Source organism: Lonchura striata, chromosome 14 (assembly GCF_046129695.1).
Source record: "Lonchura striata isolate bLonStr1 chromosome 14, bLonStr1.mat, whole genome shotgun sequence".
Taxonomy (NCBI): domain Eukaryota; kingdom Metazoa; phylum Chordata; class Aves; order Passeriformes; family Estrildidae; genus Lonchura; species Lonchura striata.
In genome coordinates, this window is record NC_134616.1 from 6533281 (window position 1) to 6554261 (window position 20981).

General features: G+C 42.9%; 1 protein-coding gene across 1 annotated transcript; it reads left to right on the plus strand.

The window, feature by feature from the left end:
* Positions 1 to 6617: 6617 nt before the first annotated feature.
* Positions 6618 to 19541, plus strand: LAS1L (LAS1 like ribosome biogenesis factor). Its single transcript, XM_021548448.2, has 13 exons — positions 6618 to 6814; positions 7406 to 7531; positions 7722 to 7791; positions 9044 to 9125; positions 10131 to 10322; positions 10882 to 10928; positions 11303 to 11412; positions 12123 to 12208; positions 13112 to 13327; positions 14509 to 14644; positions 15221 to 15600; positions 16546 to 16687; positions 19157 to 19541. The coding sequence occupies exons 1-13, from the start codon at positions 6618 to 6620 to the stop codon at positions 19245 to 19247; spliced, it is 1875 nt and encodes a 624-aa protein (XP_021404123.2). The 3' UTR covers positions 19248 to 19541.
* The last annotated feature ends 1440 nt before the right edge of the window (positions 19542 to 20981 follow it).

The following is a 20981-nucleotide window of genomic DNA, read 5'->3' on the forward strand; positions in this document are numbered from 1 at the left end:
GATATCAGCATTTTGCAGGAGCTTATGGAGGATGTCTCATTTACAGCAGTGTGGAAGGGAGTCTGAGATGAGAAATACTGCAAATATTGAAGTTTTCTGTAAATGAAAATGTGTAAAAGAAGCACACACCAGAGGTCTCAGTGCCCTGAGCTGGATGACCATGACTGCAAAAATTATCAACTCCTAGCTGACCCTGAAATTGTGAAGGATCTGCTGCTCCAGATAGATTCTGGCATATCTAAGGGCCCTTATGGGATTCAACCAAGAATTCTCAAAGAGCTGCTGATGTCATTGAGAAGCCCCTCTTGATGATTTTTGAGTGTCTTGGGAATTTGGAGAGGTCCCAGCTGATTGGAAGCTGGTGAACATTGTGCTGATTTTCAAGAAAGGCAAGCAGGAAGACCCTGGTCAGTCTCAGTTCAGTGCCCATTAAAATAATGGAAGATATTCTGGGAGGTATTGAAAAACACCTGGAGGACAATGCAGGCATCAGTCACAAGCAGGACGGCTTTGTGAGGGAGAAGTCTTGCTTGTCAAACATGCTTCTTTCTATGACAGAGTAACCCGCCTATCTGATCTAGGAAAGACAACGGATGTAATCTTTTCAGGCTTCAGCAAAGCTTTTGATACTGTCTCTCACAGTATCCTGCTGGATAAAATGTCCAGCATACAGCTGAATTACCATGTTATGAGATGGATGAGCAGCTGGCTCACAGGTTGGGCACAAAGAGTTGGAGTGAATGGGGTAGCATCAGGCTGGAGACCTGTCACTGGTGGGGTTCCACAGTGCTCCATCCTTGGTCCCATTCTCTTCAACATTAACAAGTTGGATGCAGGACTTGAAGGAATGGTAACCTTGACAAGGTTATTAAATTGTGAGCAGCTGTTGACTCCCTCTAAGGTAAGGAAGCCCTGCAGAGATGAGAGAAGTGGACAATTACCAACTTTATGAGTTTAACAAGGGCCAGATTCTGCACTGTGACAGAGCAAGCCTGGCTGTATGTACAGACTGGGGAACAAGAGACTGGAGAGCAGTGCCACAGGAAAGGGACCTGGGCATCCTGGACAATGGAAGGTTGAATCAGAGTTAGCAGTGCTCTGGCAGCTAAGAAGGCCAAGCAGGTCCTGGGGGCCATCAGGCACAACATCACCAGCTGGGCACGGGAGGGATTGTCCTGCTCTGCTCTGCACTGGGGCTGGAACAGCTTGGATACTATGTGCAGTTTTGGGAAATATTAAAAATATATTAATTTGTTAGAGAGGGTCCAAAGGAGGACCACAGGATGGGAGGATCTGGAGGGGAAGCCTTATGAAGAGTGGCTGAGGCCACTTTGTGTGTTCAGCCTGGAGAAGAGGCGATTGAGGGGAGACCTCAATGTGGTCTTCAATATCTTCACAAGGGGAAGTGGATGGGCAGGTACTGATCTCTTCACTCTCATGACCAGTGACAGGACATAAGGAAATGGCATGCAGCTGAGTCAGGGGAAGTCTAGGTTGGATATCAAGAAAAAGCTTTTTACCCAGCGGGTGCTTGAGCTCTGGAACAGACTCCCCAGGGGAGTGGTCACAGCACCAAGGCTATATGAGTTCAAGAGTCATTTGAACAATGCTCTCAGGCACATGGTGGGATTTTTGGGGATGGTCCTGTGCAGGGCCAGGAGTCAGATGCAATGATCCTTCAGGGTCCCTTCCAACTCAGCATACTCTATGGTTCTATGATTCTGTAAATTTAGACAGGAACAAGGTAGGAAGGGAGAGAGTAGCAATAATTTTGGTTTTATTATCTATTTTTTCTCCATCTATGCAACATCAGCAACAATGACAGTTTAAATTATGCTGAGAAATTTCCCAAATGGAGATGAGCCTGAGACACTCAATCAAGTAAAACTATTAGGATATGTAAAGTCTTTCTCAGAGTACCATGGCTATGTTCAGTGCATTTAGAAATTGCAGGTTTCCAGTTAATAAAGCTCAAGAACAGGAAGACAGGAAACCTTTTAGAAAAAAATGCAGTCAGAGGGACTTACACCTTGCATCTATGATGCAACTGTAAAGTGCAATTTACAGCAGTTAGCAGAAGGAACAGGAACCATGAAGATGTGATTTCACCACTCCAAGTTACTCAAATAGTTATCTATGGTCAGTGACAAGCTGATACAAACTGCATTAAAACCACAGGTACCTTGGCTTCATCATTATTACTAAAGATATTATTACCTGAGGCGTCTAATCAAGGCTGTGAGAGAAAGACCATCACAGCAATGCTCACACATTTATTATCTTCCAACATCAGTCTACCCTGGTCCAGATTAAATAGGAAGCTTTTGCTCCAACCAGGTGGCTGGGATCTTAAGCCCACTTAAATAGGTACTTCACTCCCAGACACACTCAAAATGAAGAACAATCTCATATGCTTTGCTGAATGAGGGGTTGAGGCTTTCCTCTCTTTAGTAATCCCAAAGATAAATTGTAAGGGCTCCCCCACTGGTAAATTGTGCAGACCAGTCAGCTCAGCTTTGGGAATCAGTATAAAGATGAAGTCCTGTGCAAACCAGTTATTATTATTAAATATACCTCCAAGGCATATATCAACTATACCTCCAATGTGAAAGGAGAGAATTGTTCACTCTGTCACAAACTTTTTAACAGACAAAAAAGCAATAACCTAAATCTATGACCTGATCTATGCTATGAAGCCATACTGGCTGCCAAGAACTAAATGAAGATACGGATATGATCATTAATCCTAATAACGTAGAAGGCACAGAGGGTCACCCTTGTGCAAGGCTAGGGTGGGGGAAGAATATTCACTTCATATTTTCCTCCTAGATAAATGGTCGGATGGAGATTCATTTCAAATAAAGCCAAGGTAGCAGTAGATTAAAACCAACCTCACTACATCATTTGTGTCTCATTAGATAGTGACACAGGTGGTATCACTTGAGAATGACTTCTGCAGTTTGGCAGCCAGGACAGAGGGTGGCTACAATTAAGGCCTTTGGTGAGGATTCTGAGACTCATTCCTCACCATTTTCATCCATAGCTCCTCTGCAGGCAGAGGTAGGCTGGAAGAAGGATACTCAGAATGTTAGGTGGGAAAGATTTGGCCTTACTGCAATCAGCTGTTTTTCCAGGCACAATCTTCTGTCTGAAAATAGGTTTGTTCAACATGTGGTAGCATCAGAGTGGTTAGAAGCTGCCTGGCCACAGCAAGTGGACAGACCCTCCCTCACACACACTCTCCCATCACTCAGTCACTAAGGATTTTCCATCACTTCTTTGCAAACATTGTGGAGCCATAATGAAAACCTGTTTGGATAACTGCAGTGTCATCAAATCTAATGTATCCAGAAGAGCAAAGCTACAACTGCACAGAAACAGTAAAAGGCAGAAATACCTGGAAGGTATTTCTACTTGCACCTCAGTGAGCAAACACTTTGAAATACGAATGTTTTGGGGATGGTCCTTCTTGAGTCCCACGGAACATCCAGATTTGGGAACTTTCATTCACGTCCAGCATATGTCAAATGCATTTGCTTTCTGTGAGTCAGAGCCTGGGGCTCACCAGGCTCTGCCTTCACCATCCAAAACTGAATTTCCTTATGCTGCTGAGTCACACTGATGACTGACAGGCTGTGCAGATAGGCTCTGCAGATGCAGGCTGAAAGATTGTGTGAGTGTGCTGCACCAAATCTACATTTTCCATACTCTGAGGGCCCAGGAAAGTCATTGCCTGCACTGGAACAACAAGTTTTCACCAGTCATGGTGCTGGCAGTATTCAGGGTGGGTAAGAATGTGGATTATTTGTCTGAAAGTTCTCTGAGTGTCAGTGGCCCCTCTCATCCATTTCGTGGCTACAGTAACTCTGACAATACTATCCCTTCTGTGAGCAGTATCTGTCCTAGCCTTTGTAGGGAGAAACAGAAGCAGTGGATAAGGTCTGGCTCTTCCCATAATGAAACATTTGACTAAGAGATTTCTTGAAGGGACTTAAAGCTTTTTTCTTCCAGCCTGGGACAGGTTGGTTCTACTAAATGCACCAAGTTCAAAGCACAGGAAGCACAGATGGATGCTATGGAGTTAACACAGCTAAAATCACTGGAAATCCCAGCCCACTGAATGTAGACAATATTAAGAAAATAGGAGAGAGGGACAGGAGTATTGAACTTCTAATTGCTTTCAGGATGTCACTGGCCGAGAAGCAAGTAGGAGGTAATATTATTTAACAGTGATGAATGGCCACAGTGAGAAGTCCTTTACTTCAGTTCAAATTCTGCTCACCTCAAAAGCTCTGCAACTGTGCTGGAAGTCACAAGATCAAATTGCATCAGCCAATTTGGTGCCACTCTGTGGCAAAAGGGGCAGGGAGATGAGACTGCAAATCAATGCAAGAAAAGGATGTGAGACACAGCACAGTTAGCTACCTTGGCCAGGTTTGCAGCAGTAGCAAAGTACCTCACTTTGTGCATTGATGTTGTCCAGCGACAAGCAACTCCTCATGCTTCCACACTCGGGAGTGCTGGGAACATTAAAAAAGAGGGGGAGCTGTATTTATTCGATTCTGATTCACAGGTCAGTTCAAGATAGCAGGACTGGTCAGCATGCATGAAGTAATTTTTTACTGAGAAACCCTAAGCTGTTTTGCAAGAATATGTTCTTTCTATTGATACTTTCATTATAGGAGGCAAAAGTGCTCTTTGTTATATAGTTTAATGTCATATGATAGTCCTGCAAGGAGCAGGGAGTTGGACTTGATGATCTTTATGCGTCCCTTCTAACTTGAGACGTTCTATGGTTCTATGAAAAGTGAAGATTTTTTCACTTTCTAACCAATAAAGATTGAAAGATTTTCATGAGCTAAAAATGCCTCATTACATCTTTCTGTGTAGCTGGGGCTGGGCTGATGAGGACCCCGCTAGGCAGTTTTGGTTTCATGTTTGGGTTCTGGCTCACTGGGTGACCTGCCAGGAACTGCTGGCCCCCACTGCATCCTCACAATCTGAGATATCCCGTTTCTGAGTCTTTATTCTGATTCAAAATAAAAACAGATTACCAACTATCATTGCCTCTCAAATGTCTCACGTGCTTTGTGCCTGAAATGTTTGCAGTGTTTTTTCTTTCACTTGCACTGGAATAGAGGGAAGTTATTACCTCACATTTCAAGAAAAATAAAGCAGCCTTAAAATGCTATTGTGAACAGAAAAATCATACATACAGACAAAACTTAATCAAAACTGAAATAAAAATACAACTTTAATGAAATTTAAAAACTTAAACCTTATTGTATACTGAATATTTTACTTCCTAAACAAAATAATCTTAGCACATTATCCTGCTATATAAACAACTGGATGTCGGGTTTTTTATAACTCAAAAACTTCAGTTATTTCAGAATTAACCATACATAACAAGATTATCCAGTTAAAAGGGGAATATTCCTAATTTATATCTATGCCTCAAGAAAGTAAGTTACATTAAAGTGGTATTGAGTAGTGTAGATTACGTACTTTTTTTTTTTTTTTTTTTTGAAAAATAAGTAGATATTTTGGCTAGTAGCCCAGTGATTTTGTTACATAAAAATCAAGAACTGGTGAAAGGCCTTGAGGGGAACCTGGATGAGCAGGGCTGAGGTCACTTGGTCTGTTCAGCCTGGAGGAGACTGAGGGGAAATCTCATCAATTTACAACTTCCTCATGAGGAGAAGAGGAGGAGCAGGACTGATCTCTTCCCTTTGGTGACCAGGGACAAGACCCAAGAGAATGGCCTGACATTATGTTAGGGGAGGTTTAGGTTGGATATCAGAAAAAAGTTCCTCACCAAGTGTGCTTGCCCCACCTTGAGTACTCTGTGCTGTTTTGGGCATCCAAAGGAGGGCCAGGAGGAAGGGCAGAGGTCTGGAGGGGAAGCCTTAGAGGAGTGGCTGAGGTCACTTGGTTTGCTCAGCCTGGAGGAGACTGAGGTGAGACTCATTGTGTTCTTCAACATGCTCACGAGGGGAAGCGGAGGGGCAGGTACCAATCTCTCCACTGTCGTGACCACTGACTCAAGGAAATGGCATGGAACCGAGTCAGGGGACGTTCAGGTTTGTTATTAAGAAAAGACTTCACCCAGAGGGTGGCTGGGAGCAGGCTCCCTAGGGAAGCGGTGACAGCACCAAGGCTGACAAAGCTCAAGAACCGTCTGGACATTACGGGCCACATGGCGCGTGGCTGCTGGGGATGCTCCTGGGCGTCCCTCGCTCTGCTCAGGACACCCCTCGCCGTGCCGCAGCTCCCCTCATGCACAGGGGGAGAACGCGCTTGTCCCGCGCCTGTCCCGCGCCGGCCCCGAGCCCTGGGGCCGCAGCGGCGGGGCCGCGCCCGCCTCAGGGGGCCGCGCCCGCCTCAGGGGGCCGGGCCCGCCTCAGGGGGCCGGGCCCGCCTCAGGGGGCCGCGCCCGCCTCAGGGGGCCGGGCCCGCCTCAGGGGGCCGCGCCCGCCTCAGGGGGCCGGGCCCCTCTCAGGGGGCCGGGCCCGCCTCAGGGGGCCGCGCCCGCGGCGGGCGGCGGGCGCGGGAAGCGGAAGCGGCGCGGGCGGGGCGGGGCGGGGCTCCGCGGGACGCGGAGCGGCGCTGGCGGCATGGCGGCCCGCGCGGGCCCCGCCTGGCGTCGCGGCCGGCCCGGCCCGGCCCCGGCCCGCAGGCGGCTGAAGCCGCTGCGGACGGTGGTGGCGTGGAGGGGCCGGGCGGAGTGGGACCAGGTGATGGTGGGGCTGTACTGCGGGGACAGCCGGCTGCAGCAGGATGCGCTGGACCGCGTCTCGGCGTGGAAGAGCCGGTAGGGGCCGCGGGCGGGGAGCGCGATGCGGCTCTGGGGGCCGCCCCTCTGTCCCTGCAGCGGCCGCTCTGTGCCCTCGGCCCCGGCTCGCGGTCCGGGCCGCGGGGCCGCCGAGGGCCGGGCGCGGTGCCCGGCGGAGCAGCTCCGCGGCCGGGCGGTGCGGGCGGGCCGGCCCCGTCTTGTAGGGGAGGGTCGGGGCACGTCGCTTATGCCGAGAGCACCGTGGCCCTGTGGGAGCAGGGGAGGCAGAAACGCTGCATGCCCGCAACTTCACGGGCTGATTTCTCGAGGCAGTGACCATATCCCAGGCCCCTAAATTGCCTCTGCTGCATCCTTACGCAAGACCCGCCTGGGTAAAGCGTCTTGTCTATGTGCTTGGCGTATCAGTTAATATTCATTTAACATGTGCTTAGGAGTAACCCTGTAACCACTCTGTTCCAATAGAAGCCTTCTGGAAAGAGCCTTTGATGCTGTCTCAGCTTACCATTTCTTAGGGTTATGTACCACAGAGCAGAGAATGTAGGGGGAAAGTTGCCCTTTTTATTTGTGTATTTGTGTGAGCCTGCTCACCTGGTTTTCCTTTGCCTCTAGGTATGGCCCAAAAATGCCTCTTGCAGTGGACTGCACAGCAGAACTGATTCGCTGTAAGGTCCTCGATTCTTCTGGCAGATTGAAGTCGCATGAGCTCATCCTCTCTTATGGGCTGGCTCTTGTAAGGTAGGGGCTCTCAAGGCCCTTGTGCTTTGAGAAAGACAGACCTAGACAGATGTTATTATTCCACTGTCTGAGTTGACTTTGCATCTCTGGAACCACAGGATTGTATAGTACATGGGAGTTTGTCTCTGGAGTTCCAAGTTTCTCTGCAGCTCTTGATAGTAATTTATTTTTTTCTGTAACCTGCATGCAGATTTGTCAACTTGATCACAGAAAGGAAACAGAAGATGGTCAGCATTCCTCTGAGACAATTAGCGAGAGAGGTAACTATTTAATAAGAGTTGCTTGATAATTTGCATGTTCATAAAAGCAGTGAGTGAATGAAATTGTGTGGTAATTCTTTTGTAACCAAAATAACAGATATAGATGCTTGTTTATTCCAGTGGCAAAGCTTTAAACAGGTTTATTGCAACTGGATCTAAAACTTTGCTCTTTGAAGTCACAATAAGTGTAACAAAGGCTGATGATCATTAAAGGTTTTTGAATCACATGTGATCAAAAGTCTTGATTTACATGTGTGTAGTCCCACTTGACACACTGTCATGTTTTGCTTTCTTGGCAACTGAGATAGGAAAAAGTGCTTAATGTGGTTTGTAAATCCTAGTATTTGACAAGCAAGGCTTTACGAAAAACCACTCACATTTGCAGGTATTTTCATCTCATGTCTCTTTCTTCAGGTGAGCTTTCCCACTTATGTGTGGAGGAGGAAAGGTTCAAGCTGTAATTGTAGTAGCAGGACCAACCTGAGTCCTTTTACTGCCAGCTGCACTGAACATCATACCTGGGACTGAACAAGTTTTGACAGTGAAGGACAGACAATATTTGAGACTTTTCTCTATATGTTTGGACCCCTTTGTGAGAATGATGAATTGATTTTTTTTTTCCCAGAGTTTTTGAGAAAAGTTCTGCTTCTCACTTTTTTAAACTGATCAAGCTTGAAAGCAAAAGTCTTGCGTAGTTAAAGGTAGTTGTCCTCAGGAAAGTTGCAAAAAATTGCATGCAAGTTACAGTGTAAATTTGCATGCAATTGCATGCAGATTTACACTGTAATTTGCACGCAAATGTTATGTATGATATTATTTGTATATTTTATATATAGTTAATTTGCATAAATTGCATGCAATACAAGTGTTATGTATGATATTATTTGTGTATTTGATATATAGTTATCCAGAATGTCTCACCCATTTATATATAGTTTAACTGCTTCTCAGTTACATTAAATTACATGTAACACCTCGGTCTAAAAAGAAATCTCTTGTTGCATGTAACACTGAAGGATTTGAACTGTAAAATGCAAGTTTGTGTGGATCCTAGGCTACAGGAGGAGTGGCTTCACACAGCTGGGGGATCTTGGCCCACTCTTGAAGTGGGAAGCAGCGGAACTAGAGCGCAGGAGCGGCCAGGAAGGGCTGTTCCCACCTGGTAGAAGCTCTCTGCAGCAGTGCAGGGCTGCCTGCAGGTGTGGGCTGATGCAGTGGCAGCAGAGGGCTCAGGTGTTGGCTGTTGTTTCAGGTGGACATCCCCGTGTGGGTGGTGGATCTCCGTCACGAGCTGACGCATGGGAAGCTGCCGCGGTTGGCCCTGTGCCGCAAGGGTGAGTGCCACCAGCAGCTGCCATGGGAGGGGTGGCCCCAGGCAGGCTTGGGATGGCAATGCCAGAGCTGCAGGTCCTGAGGGGAGCACCCCTGCCTCTGTTTTGGGGTGCTGCAGCGCAGGCAGGGAGAGTTGTGGTATCAGACACTGAGAGGATTTGCCACTGCCCTGTCAGGATAGCTGAGCTGAGTCCAGGTGGTTCCTCACAGGGTGAATGTTCAGAGGCTTTCTCCTGTCCCTGAAAAAATTACTCGAAACAACAACAGCTGGTTGAGACAGTTTGGTGCTTTTGCTTTTTTACAGCACAGGAAGTTCGTCCTGGGGAAATAGGCAAAAGCTTTTCCTGATGGTTTAATGATACCTAAGACACTTTAAAAAATCCCATCTAAGGAGAAATGTGGATACTGCAAGCCTGAGTGAATGACCAGCTCATAGCATTTGAAGAGACACCTGGAAATTTGGGGTTAAGGCTTGAGAATCCAGTCAAATAATCTTCAGCATGGTCCTTAGATTGAATTGGGGAAATGCTGATAAAAGTAAAGGCATTTTCTTTCCATTCTATTTAATGTATGCATAGTGTAGTCCCTGCACAAAAAAAAGTATATTATTGTTGAAGATGCTGTGTTGACCATGGTGATACTAAAGTACTGACTCATTTTCTCATCAGAATGCCACTGCAGGGACCTAGTTGCTGCTTAAATTTGACCTAGCTTGAGCAAGGTGCAGTGCCATAACAGTGTCCAATCATTTTTTCCCCCCAAAAAAAATGATGGGTAGTTGCAATGCTGGTGATACTGCATTTGGGGTTTTTTGTCTTTCCTGTTTTTTTTTTCTGGAGGTTAGTTTTGGTTTGTATTTTGGGTGTTTTGCATGTTTGTTTGAGTATTTTCAGGGTTCATAACTGGTTAATAGCATTTAGTTTCATAATAGAAGTTAGCAATATGCCACCTATTATTTTTTGCCATAACAAATCCTCACTGAGAAGATGCTTTCTGTTCTTTATTAGGTTGTGATGTTGTGCTGGACTGGCTACGAAAGATGTATTGGAGCCGTCAGCTGGGCAATAACTTGTGTGAAGAAGATGAGGATGAGGAAGAAGAGCAGGAAGAGATGGAAGCAAATGCAGATTTGGACGGCGATGCGTGGGAGATTCAAACCCCGCAGCATGAGGCCTGTCAGAAACACAAGGAATTCCATGGTAGGTGTTCCTAGAACAACAGCAGATATAAGGATTGGATATGCTAAAGAAAGCAGTTTAAATATACCTTCAGCTCAGGTTTTGGGATTCTTCTTTGGTCTTGGTGGATTTCTGATGTTGACTGACTGGTTTGGTAGTTTTTCTCCAAATTTTTGCACTTTGTGAATAACTGTAGTGCTACTGCAATTGATGCAAAATGCAAGTATAAGGAATACAAATATAAGAATATAAACTGCATATGGGAACAATTTCTTCCTACACTAATCTAGAAATATGTTTTTGAGCTGTCTGGGTTTAGCCAACTTACCTGTCTTTGGCTACGTTAGTGATAAAATACGGAAATCATGGTTCAACCCCACTTGAGAAAATTCATGTTGCTGGAAAAGTCTGGCAGTTTTGGCAGCCTTCAGTGTGTTGTGTCTGAACAGAATTGCTGGCTTCATTTGACTGATGCCTTCCTCGAGTGTAAATTTAGCAAAATTAAGCAGCTTCTTTAGATACAAAATTCCCTTACATAGTTTATCTTCTGCTTAAATAATATATTTATGTTTATTTCTAGAAAAAGTCAGAGATGTTCTGATATCTTACAAGAATGAGCAATTACGGGTAAGTGCACTCAGGTAATCAGTACTTCCATTAATTCTCTTTTATTTCTTGGGCAATATGTTTTTTCTTCCTTGTTGCCTTAGTTCCTCGCTCAGGTCTGTCTGCTAGTGTTGTCATACATGGCTTGCCATAGGAAAGCTTCACTACAGAGAACAAGCAATTTGAGCTGTGACAGTTCCTGATGTGGGCACTTTGTTCAGGTGTATAAGGGAGATCTGTGCTTATTGGAGATTCCAAGAAAGGGGAACATTTGTGAATTTTTTGAGGTGCTGGTGTTGAAGTACACATGGCATGTGCATCTTCTTGTCACAGCAATAATGTGTTTGTCATGGGAATATATTTTCTGTTAATGCTTGAATTTTTCCTTCAAACAGGTTATGCAGGCTATGCCGTCTGTTTCAAAGTCTCGAGAATTGTGGTCTGATTCCTCTTCAGAATTGGACTGGATTTTGGCTCAGATCAAAGACCTGATGCAGGAAAATAGGTATGTCTCTGATAAAGAGCTGAGGTGAGAGGTATGGTGCTGAACTGGGCTGTTGACCTATTATATTGCCTTTTCATAGTGTCCTGTAGCATGGATAAAGCAATTAGTGGATTTCCTCAACATCTTTTAGGACTGAGTTGTTGATGTGTGCTAATGAGCAAGGGTCCTTGTGCCAGATGGTCTCCAGAGTGTTGTGCCAGACTTAGTGGTGCTGGCCTCAAGGCATGCAACATCTTCAGTTGTCTTCAAAAGCTCCCAGGATTGAGCTCTTCAAAAGCTCAACCCTGTAGAGATTTTGATTTCACAGTAACCTTTGGAATTCTTCAAAATTGCAGGGCATTACTTGGCATTTTCTATATTTTTTATCTTTCTATTATTACAGAGCCTTGGGGACCTAGTGTGTTGAGACTTCCTTATTACCATATAAATTTGTATGGAGATCTTGACCTGCTTTGAGAAATCTAGCTGGTGTAACTGCAGAGGGGAGAGTGTATCATGTTACAGATAAGAGCTGTAACTCCTGATGTTTGGAATATAAATATATATGCCATACAAGAACAGCATTATCAGGTTTCTCGCTCAAACAAAGAATTCTCCATTCCCTCCTCACAGTTCCAGGTGTTTGGCAGTCAGACTTGTTTCAGAACTGGTGCAGGTGGTGTTTTGATACATAAAGGAATAAGTGGCAGTAATAAGTCTCTCTGCTCTAGGGCAACAGTGGCTGAAGCTCTTCTCAGTGATGGCTTTCTCATCCCAAAGATGGATTGTCTGAAGATGCTAAATATCAAATATGAAGGTGAGTGTTTTATGCATCACCCAAGCAGAAAATGCATAGCTAGTGTTATGACCAAGTCTGTTATTTTTTGCTCATTATATTGAAATCTCTAATTGGCTGCATATTTTTGTATATCTGGGTCCTTAAACATCTTTTGCCCTGTTCTCTAGAACCCCTTATGGCCATGCTTAGCTACTGTTTTTGCATAAATCTTTTGGGATGGAAAGATAGCTCTTCAGCACTGAATAGTCTAGCCAAAACATCTTTGAAAGCTTACATCTCTACCCTTTTCTGCAATAGTTGCTGATTTCAGGAACCCACACTAGTTTCTCTTCTACACTGAAGATTTGAAGCAAATCAAAATGGATGGGGTTTTTTAAGCCTCATTCACCAGCTGCATCTTAGTTCCAAGCTGCTGCCTGTATGTGTGCAGTTGCATTTATTGTTTGCAAGAGAACTAGGCATCTAGAGGGAATGAAAATAAATTCCCTATTTCACAGTGGAAGAACTTTCTAAGAAAGATTCTCAAATTTCCGTGACTACATAACTGTAGAAAAATTTAAAAGCTTTTTGATTTTATATTGCTTTGCTCAATGAACCTTCTCTTTGCAGTATATTTTTTAGATAGAGTAGCTCTTAATTGCGTGTGAAATAAGCTGAAACTGGAAAGGGATTAACAAAACAGATCTTCCTGTGTTAATAATTTCCTTGTGTTAATTATCAAATTGCTACTTATTTTACTTGCTTAGCATAAGAAAAATAATAGTTTCAGGTTCAGTGAGGACCTCAGGAAATATCCTGGAATCAGTGATCTGAGAACAAACCTCTTCAGTTTGGAGTGAGTGTCACACCTGTATTTCATAAAAAAATTACGGAACACCAATTTCTGGCTTCTCTGATTAGTTTTTTTCCTTCTTATTGCAGCAAATAAAGAGGTATGGCAATTCAAAATTCCCCCAGCATTTTACTGCTTTTGGCAGCCTTTGCTGTCAGGCCTCCTTTCACGAAGTTTTACACAGATCCTAATGGAGAAAATGTTTATAGAGCTGAAGGAATGTTCTGACTCTTCAGAGCTCCGGCCTCAGTTCTTGATCAGCTGGATTACTGAGTTGCTGACTGGCATTGCCAAAGTAAATGCTGGTGAGTGTGTCTGAATTTCTGTGTTTCAAAAAGCATAAGAGTTTCTTGTAAAACTATACTAGTAAAGTGGTGGGACCTTTATGTATAAAATGCAGTAGCCTAATTAGTACATTTTGTCATGTGAACATAAAGCTTTTACTGTTGCATTTCTTAGACTTTTCACCTGCAGCTTGTGCATGTCAAGTATTTCTTTGCAAAAAATTGAAATTGTTACTGATAAGTCTGCTGCAGCCTCCTCAAGATAGGAAAAGCAAATCTCTCCCAGGAGAGATCAAGCCATTGAGTGCCAATTTCTGCAGACATCAAAACTTGTAGGAAATAACGTCCTTAGATGCTCTCTGCTACTGTTACGTGTGGTGTGGTATGAGATCCCTGTTCTGAGTTCTTTTCTCCCTTAACAAAAGCCTGCCTTTATAAGATACTAAATGGTGGTGCTGTCTTTTATTGTCCTATCACAGAATTTTTATGCCTTCTAAACTTACACAGAAATAATAAGTAATATTTTGTTTTCAGTTCCTGACTCTTTAGAACTGTTAAAATTGGCAGACTATGTTTCATTCCAGAGATGGGCACTGAAGAGCCTTAATTATTCAGAGTGTCACAGGTTTTTATACTGTGACATTGTGCAGCTTTGCAGAGGTTTCCACCCCTTAATTTTGATGCCTCACCTGGTCTGGCTCCAGAGATTTTACTCTGGTTTGCACAAAGGTTTTGGCAGTATTTCAGGCAGTCATAGGTTAAGATTTGGTGCTTTCAGTCAGTGCTGAACATATCTATGATGTGCCTAGATCCCTGAATGCTGCTGGTTCCCAGCTGTTAAATCTACTGTTTGCAGAGCTGTCTGGAATGTACTGGGTCCCAGATGCAGTACACTGCATTTATTTGGGATACTACTGTTCAAACATACCTTGTGGCTTTCCTGTCTGTTGTGACATGCACAGGACCCGCTTGGGAATGTCTGCACTGCTTTGTGGTCAGGTCTGGTGGAGCTACCTGAGCTGTCCATGTGTTGTCAAGTCCTTTATAACAACCTTGATGCATTTGGTTGGCACATCTGGTCGTGCACTTGGGTTAAAATGACAGCTTATTTGAGGCTGGGTTCCAATAAAAATGCAGAGGGATGAAGGATATATTTTTGATGAGTTTTGAGCACCGTGTTGTTTTCATTATCTTCTTTGAAGGGAAGAAAAAACAACAGTGTAACAAGCAGGCATCTGTGAAGGAGCTGTTCCTCCATAAAGTTCCTTTGGAGTGGCTAAGACTGACTGACAGTTGCTTGCAAGCTCCCTGCTGGGCAACCCCACATCTTCTTCAGCTGTAAGTTTGATGCTGTGACCTAGAAAAGGAACAGCAAACAGTTCTCTGCAACAGCTTTGGTTCCCTAGCGATATGCTGAGCTATAGCTGTATTCCCTTGCCTTTCTTTGCATCTTGTAGAAATTGTAACAGGTGCATATAAAGCCACACTTGCTGCTATCACCTCCCCATTGATTACACACAAAGAGAAGGAAAAGAATTTTAAAGGATTGCACCTTTCAAATGAAAGCAGAGGTTATCTGGGGAGGTATTTAAAGAAGCAACCTGTTCAGAAGCAAAGTGACTTGGCAGAGATGTGACCTTATTCAGGTGATAGGAGCTGTGATAAATTCCTAACTTCTGTACATGAAAACAGTAAAGCACTAATTCAGTTAGAAGTATCCCAAGTCCTTAATTTTAATCACAAAGACAGAGTATTCCAGCATCCACCAACCAGGGAATAATCAGATTTTGCCTGTTAGATTAGTTATGTGAGCCAGCTGTCCTGGAGAAAACAAACACTTAAAAGCAAAAAATATTCCAGATGAAGATTTATCAACTCTTTTAAAACTTTTCCATTGCTCTTTTTCCTCTCTAGGATCCTCACAATCATGAGACCTCGCTTGCCACGTTCTTCTCGGAAGAACCTTCTGTATCTTGCTTCCATTTACACAGAAGGAGGTGCCCCTCTGTCCAGTCCAGGTCTCTCTTCAGATGGCAGTGAACAGCCAATTTATACTCTCGAGAGCTTACAGTGGAGAGCCAGGCAAGAAAATCAGGTTAAAAATCAAGGGCAGACTGTAGAGATACAAGAAGATGTGCCAGAGAGAGACAATGGTGTAGAGGAAGTGGAAGAGGAGGAAGAAGAGATGGTGACTGAAGCAAATCCTTTGGAAGGACTTGCTCATTCTGATACCATGCTTGCCATTGCTGAGAAAAGGGCAGCACTGCAAGGGTCTGCCTGGCAGATCACTGCAGGTAAAAAGTGACTCTAAGACAGTCTTCATCCCTGACAAATGTTAATTGAAATGCAAATACATCTCAGTCCTTTGGAGCTGGCCACAATTAAATTGTGCTTCAAAGTCATCTAAATGCCAAATGACTGAAAAATGTGGCTTCTCCAGTGTTTTATGTTTAGGAGTCATTTCACTTAAGCTCGTAAAATACAGTGTGTGTTTTCCAGGAACATGCTATTACTGTCTTATTTATTTTTTTATTAGACTTTTCCAAACTGTTCAAAATTTCAGTGTATGCAGCTGATGGGGCAGTATATATGCCAGCTGAGAATGGTGTAGAAAATATGGATGTTGAACTTCTTGTTTGTCAGATTTGAAGGGTCTGACTTGGGGGTATTTGAAAGCACAGTTTGTCTGTGAACCTAAGTTCATGCTCTGGGAAAATGGTTGTTATGACATGGTAGCAGACAAAACAAAGGAGCAAGACAGGGTTTTAGAAAGAATATACAATATATCTAGTGTTTGTTAGCTTTGTTACAGTAGCTGTACTTTCTCATTGTGGTTGGAGGTCTCTAGCTAAGAATTTTGGATGAGTCATGGAGGGACTCAGACACAGGAGGAAGAAGTTGGTGGCGAGGAGTTGGAGTCAAAATAATATTTAAAAGAAAAAAAAATATTAGCCACTAGAAGACTGAACTCTTGTACTTCATTCACTGAGAAATTTTCTCAAGTAAAAAAAGAAAAAAAGAGACATCTTAGGTATATGCTGATGTGAACAGCTTGTTAGAACTGGATGTTTGAGAACAGAAGCAAATTTGTCCTCTGCTTCTGTGCCACTTGTGTAGATCACTTGCTGAATGGCCGAGTTGCAGGGGGCAGGATTTGTGGACTTGGGGAGGGTGATCTTGTGTTCCAAAAATCTCTCTGGGAAACTCAGACTTTTTGGTTTTGTACTGTTTTTATCTAGACGAAGTACGATGGAAAGACTTTCCTCTTGGGAAACTCCCAGGTCAGACAGATGACCCTGATGTTCTCATGTTGGATAATTATTCTATGATGTCCCTACTTGATCAGCCAGTGAGGGATGAGTGGAAGCCTCTCAATACAAAGTGAGTAATGATGTGGGTGGGACTTTGCCCCTGAACCATGAAATGCATTTCTCTCTCTGTGCCTTTTACTATGCCATGTGAAAAATTAGGGCTGAGAGTTCCTTTTAACTTCCCTTTAAATAGTTTGACCCAAATATCTACTATTGTCTCTAAACCTAACCCTAATGGTATCCTTTGAGGATGCCATCTAATATTGGTATCTTCACTCCTCCTGCTCTTTTTTACAAGAAACCATTCCAAGGATTATGAAATACTGCTGTTTAGCAGGTATCAACACAGTCCTAGAAGGCTTGAAAATTCAAGTTTCTGTTAGCTGGGGCTTTGATCTTCAATATGTTGGCAGTGCCCAGTGACCTTTTAGAGCTGTAACTAGTAATTTAGAGCTGCACATCTGACCTCAGTAAACAGAGATTGTCCTGGAAATAACAGGGGCATTCTATAAAGTCAGATCACCTTTGTTACTAAATGAAGCTCATTGGAGATGCTTTAATAGAGTCATTATTTCACACACTCGACTCATAGGAACTTGAGTGCTGTAAGCTGTCAAATCACTTCCATCACATACATATAAACCCATCTCCTATTATTTTAATCCAAGAAATGCTTCAGAATATAATTGAATTGTAGTTGTTTTCCCTAACACTCAATTGGACAACCTTCTAAATCACTGATTCTTTTCTGTGGTTGGTGGGCCCAATCTAGTAGCAATGTGAAGAACTGAGACTCATGCAGCCTGGGGTATTTCACTGAGAAGAAATCTTGCACATGTTCATATTTTCACACATTGAGAATTGTGTTCAGATCCCAAGCTTCCAGTTTCAAATCTGAGAAGAGAAAGACTTTCATTTTTCTCCATCCTCTTGTCATTCTCCCTGGCATCGAATTATTGACCTTCCCATATCGGTAACATTCTGTTTCTTTAGAGGAAGGTGCCCTAGACTGCATTTTGAAATATGATTTAGTCATTGAGAGCTGATAGTATATTAATTGCAGGCTAAAGAGCTACAAGCCAGATTTGTAAATTCCAGGCTGTTTTTTGAACAGTGTAATGTGTCAAGCAACTCGTATTACTAGAAAACAATGAGAAGACATACCAGCCCAAAAGTAACATGTGTTTCTGTATCTCTTTGTGTGGGGAAAGAGGCAGTTTGTTCCACTCAGATTACAGCCTGGCAGGATGCCAAGGAGAAAAAAAAAAATATTCAAAAGAAACATGAGGAAAACCTGTTTCTACCACAAATAGAAATGAGCAGAACCCAATTTATTCCTGTAGCTGTGCCTGGAAACAATCCAGGTTTTATCAGGAGTGCTACAATGGCAGCTTGTTCATTATTATTCCCCTTGCATGGCAACTTCTCCATTTGCCAAAGGACTTGTGGTATTAGGAAGGTGGTCTAACTTCCCCAAGGCAGAAGGAAGAAGATTTTCTTGACTGCTTGCATTTTCTTCTGTGCAGAGACCTTGTCCTTTGTCTTGTGGATTTTTTGCTTCCCCTAATCAAAGGTGTTTATATGGCCTGTTCCAGAAGGGATGTTTGCTATTTACTTTTTTGGTATTGCCCTCCTAAGTTCTCTGTCTGCAGAGAGCTGTTCTACCAGGCTCATGAAAGGAGGTACTAAAGGATGGTATGAGATATTATGAAAACCTGTTGTTTTACTTGGAAAATATCAGTAAGGTGCTTGGAAAAAGCATCTGCAGCATAGGCAATGGGACACCCCCTTTCTAAAAGCAATGCCCTTCTTTGTTTTTCTGCAGTTCCTTCCTCCCAAAAGATTGTGTCTGATTTTTGGTGGGTTTTCTGGTGCATGCTTGCACATGTGTATTGTCAGAGTTCATGTTTAGTGTTTCTGAGGCAATCTCTGAAGCTTTGAATAGCTGCTGTCATCCTTAGGCAGATGTTTTAGGATTTTTGATAAGCATATATGCTTTTTATTGGCTTCCGACAGCAGAAGCAAATTTGGCAAATAATGACCATTTGGAGAGTTTTCTGAGGGTGGAGTTGCTGACATACTGTTGCTTTAGGGGTTGCATCCTTGAATGTCTCTGTAAGTCCCACGATTCTAAGGCCATAGAAATGGGTAGTAATGCAAGATTTGTACCTTGTGAGAGACTGTTCTCATGTCAGTTGCTTGCTGTGTTAGCCTTTCACCTGAGCTTGTGTTCCTAGCTGCAAATGACAGATGAAGGTTCAGAAGAGAATTGTTACCTGGTTATTTCTGCAGTCATTTTTCCCTCAGAATTGTTAGTATCTGGTCACCTTTCTTTTGGTTTGTGCCTTGTACCTTTCACATTTCAGGACTATTGCCTCTCTTGAACAAACTGATTAAAAACAAAGAACAGTTCAGCAGATAAATGTTTCAGAGCTAAAAATGAGAAATGTTTTGGAAATAAAGTGCTATCAAAATTTCTCTGGTGATGTGAGCTTCCAAAGCAGCCCACTGCTAATGTGCTTTATTCTCTTCCTCACAGCTCTGCAGAATTGAATATCCCCATGACAGGAGGATTGTTATGGACCCAGAATGACTTCCACAAAATAAAAAGTGGCCTTCAACTTTTCTGAGACAGCAGCAGAGTGCTCTGTGACTTTTAGTACTGTACAAGTTAAGTGGCATGGAAGATGTGGTAATGATGGTGGGAAAACAGTCACTCCAGGAGAAGTTGTTGTTGCTGTGATTTATTGATTTTTACCATGTAAAATCGGTGTTTTATAAAGGTCTTGTGTTTTTAGTTGTATGTACAGTAACAATTGTGTTGCTTAACCAGTTGAAGTTTGCCAAATACAGTTAAGAGTACTTTGGAATCCTTCCATGTTCCTTAACTTTTTCATAAATAAATACAACTGACTGAAGGCAAACCTTGTTCCTGGATGCTGTTTCTCAGTTTTCATTCTGGAAGGTGTCCTCTGGCCCTCATTAGTGAGACTGTTGATGCATTCTTATTTCATTGATGCTGATACTGTCCTGGAGGAGTGGCTGTGCCAGGAAAAGATTGTGCTACAGTTTTCACCTGTCTACGATTTCACATGAAGCTTCAGGGATCAATCCTAGCAAGAGCATGGCTGAATGCACTGTGATACATAAATACCTTTGAAATGTTTTTGTCACGATGTTTTTTCAAGTGATAGTCTCGAAGCCACTACTGTCTCTTTTTGATTGAAGTGTTTTGCTTCGTGTTACTTCTGTTCATGATTTTGCTGATATTCATAACCAGTACTATGGTGTTTGCTGAGAGCTGGTGTGCTTACTGCAGAAAAGGACTGAACAAGTACCTTGCTGCAAAGCTGTTGAGAAAAATGGCTTCCAGATAGTTCTTCTAAATTCAGTTTTCTTTACCTGTGTCACAGGTTCTTGGAACTTAAGAGGCTTCTGCAGTTAGCTGTCAAAACCCCCAGGAGTTTTAAGTGTGTATTTATTGCAGGACTCCTCAGGATGAATTTTTTGAAGTGCCTCTGCTAGAGGGTAACTCAAAGGCTTTTTCTGAGTCCTTCTGGTAATTTCTGGGTTTTACTAAGCAGAAGGAATCAAGGGAAGAGATACAAAAATGGACATAAAACTTTAGCAGTACATTGCATAGGGTTGAAATGCATGTTTAGAACAGCAGCTTCATGGATGCTTTGGACTGGCTCTCAAGTAAAGGCTCAGCGAGATGGCCAGAATGTAAATATTATTTCTTTAATCCTTCTTTTATAGTACTTGTTATTCTGCTCTGCTGCAGTTGCTTGTTACCACACATCCAAAAATGGAACATATGTTGTATATTCCTTCTATAAAAGCAAGCAGTGCCAATGCAAAAGAAAATAAACTCTGTTTTGAGGGATTTTTCATGGAACCCCTTCCCCTTTCAAGTATTTTTAGAAATACTTCTTTTACCCAGTAGTTAATTAGGCTTATTTAGAAAATTCTGAGTGAAAGGGATTTGTTCTATTACTGCATTTAGCTGAGTATGAAATTACTTTAATTACTGTATTTTTTATTGCTAACAAGCATAACAGTTCAAATAGGGATGAGTGGTGCTGGTACATACTGTACCATCTGTAATTTTTATTACTCCTTGGAGGAAGTGCACTTGGTAAAATCATGTGCTGCTACTACTACCATACCTTGATCAGCTGATGTTACTGCCTTGTGTATCTGCCATTACCCCACCTAAAGAATCTGGGATTTTTTTCAGTCAATCAGCTAAAAAAACCACCAAGAAATAACCTGGACAGACTGCAACAGTTGTTTTGGGCAAAAAAGGATTTTGGGGGTCTTGTCTAAAGAGGGTTGAAAAATAAAAAGCTAGAAACAAATAA

Bases quoted from the DNA above. Each gene is read 5' to 3' on its own strand.
- LAS1L (XM_021548448.2), top strand. From the start codon at position 6,618: ATGGCGGCCCGCGCGGGCCCCGCCTGGCGTCGCGGCCGGCCCGGCCCG. The intron at 6,815-7,405 runs GTAGGGGCCGCG...CTTTGCCTCTAG, and splicing joins GTCTCGGCGTGGAAGAGCCG to GTATGGCCCAAAAATGCCTC. The intron at 10,323-10,881 runs GTAGGTGTTCCT...GTTTATTTCTAG, and splicing joins GAAACACAAGGAATTCCATG to AAAAAGTCAGAGATGTTCTG.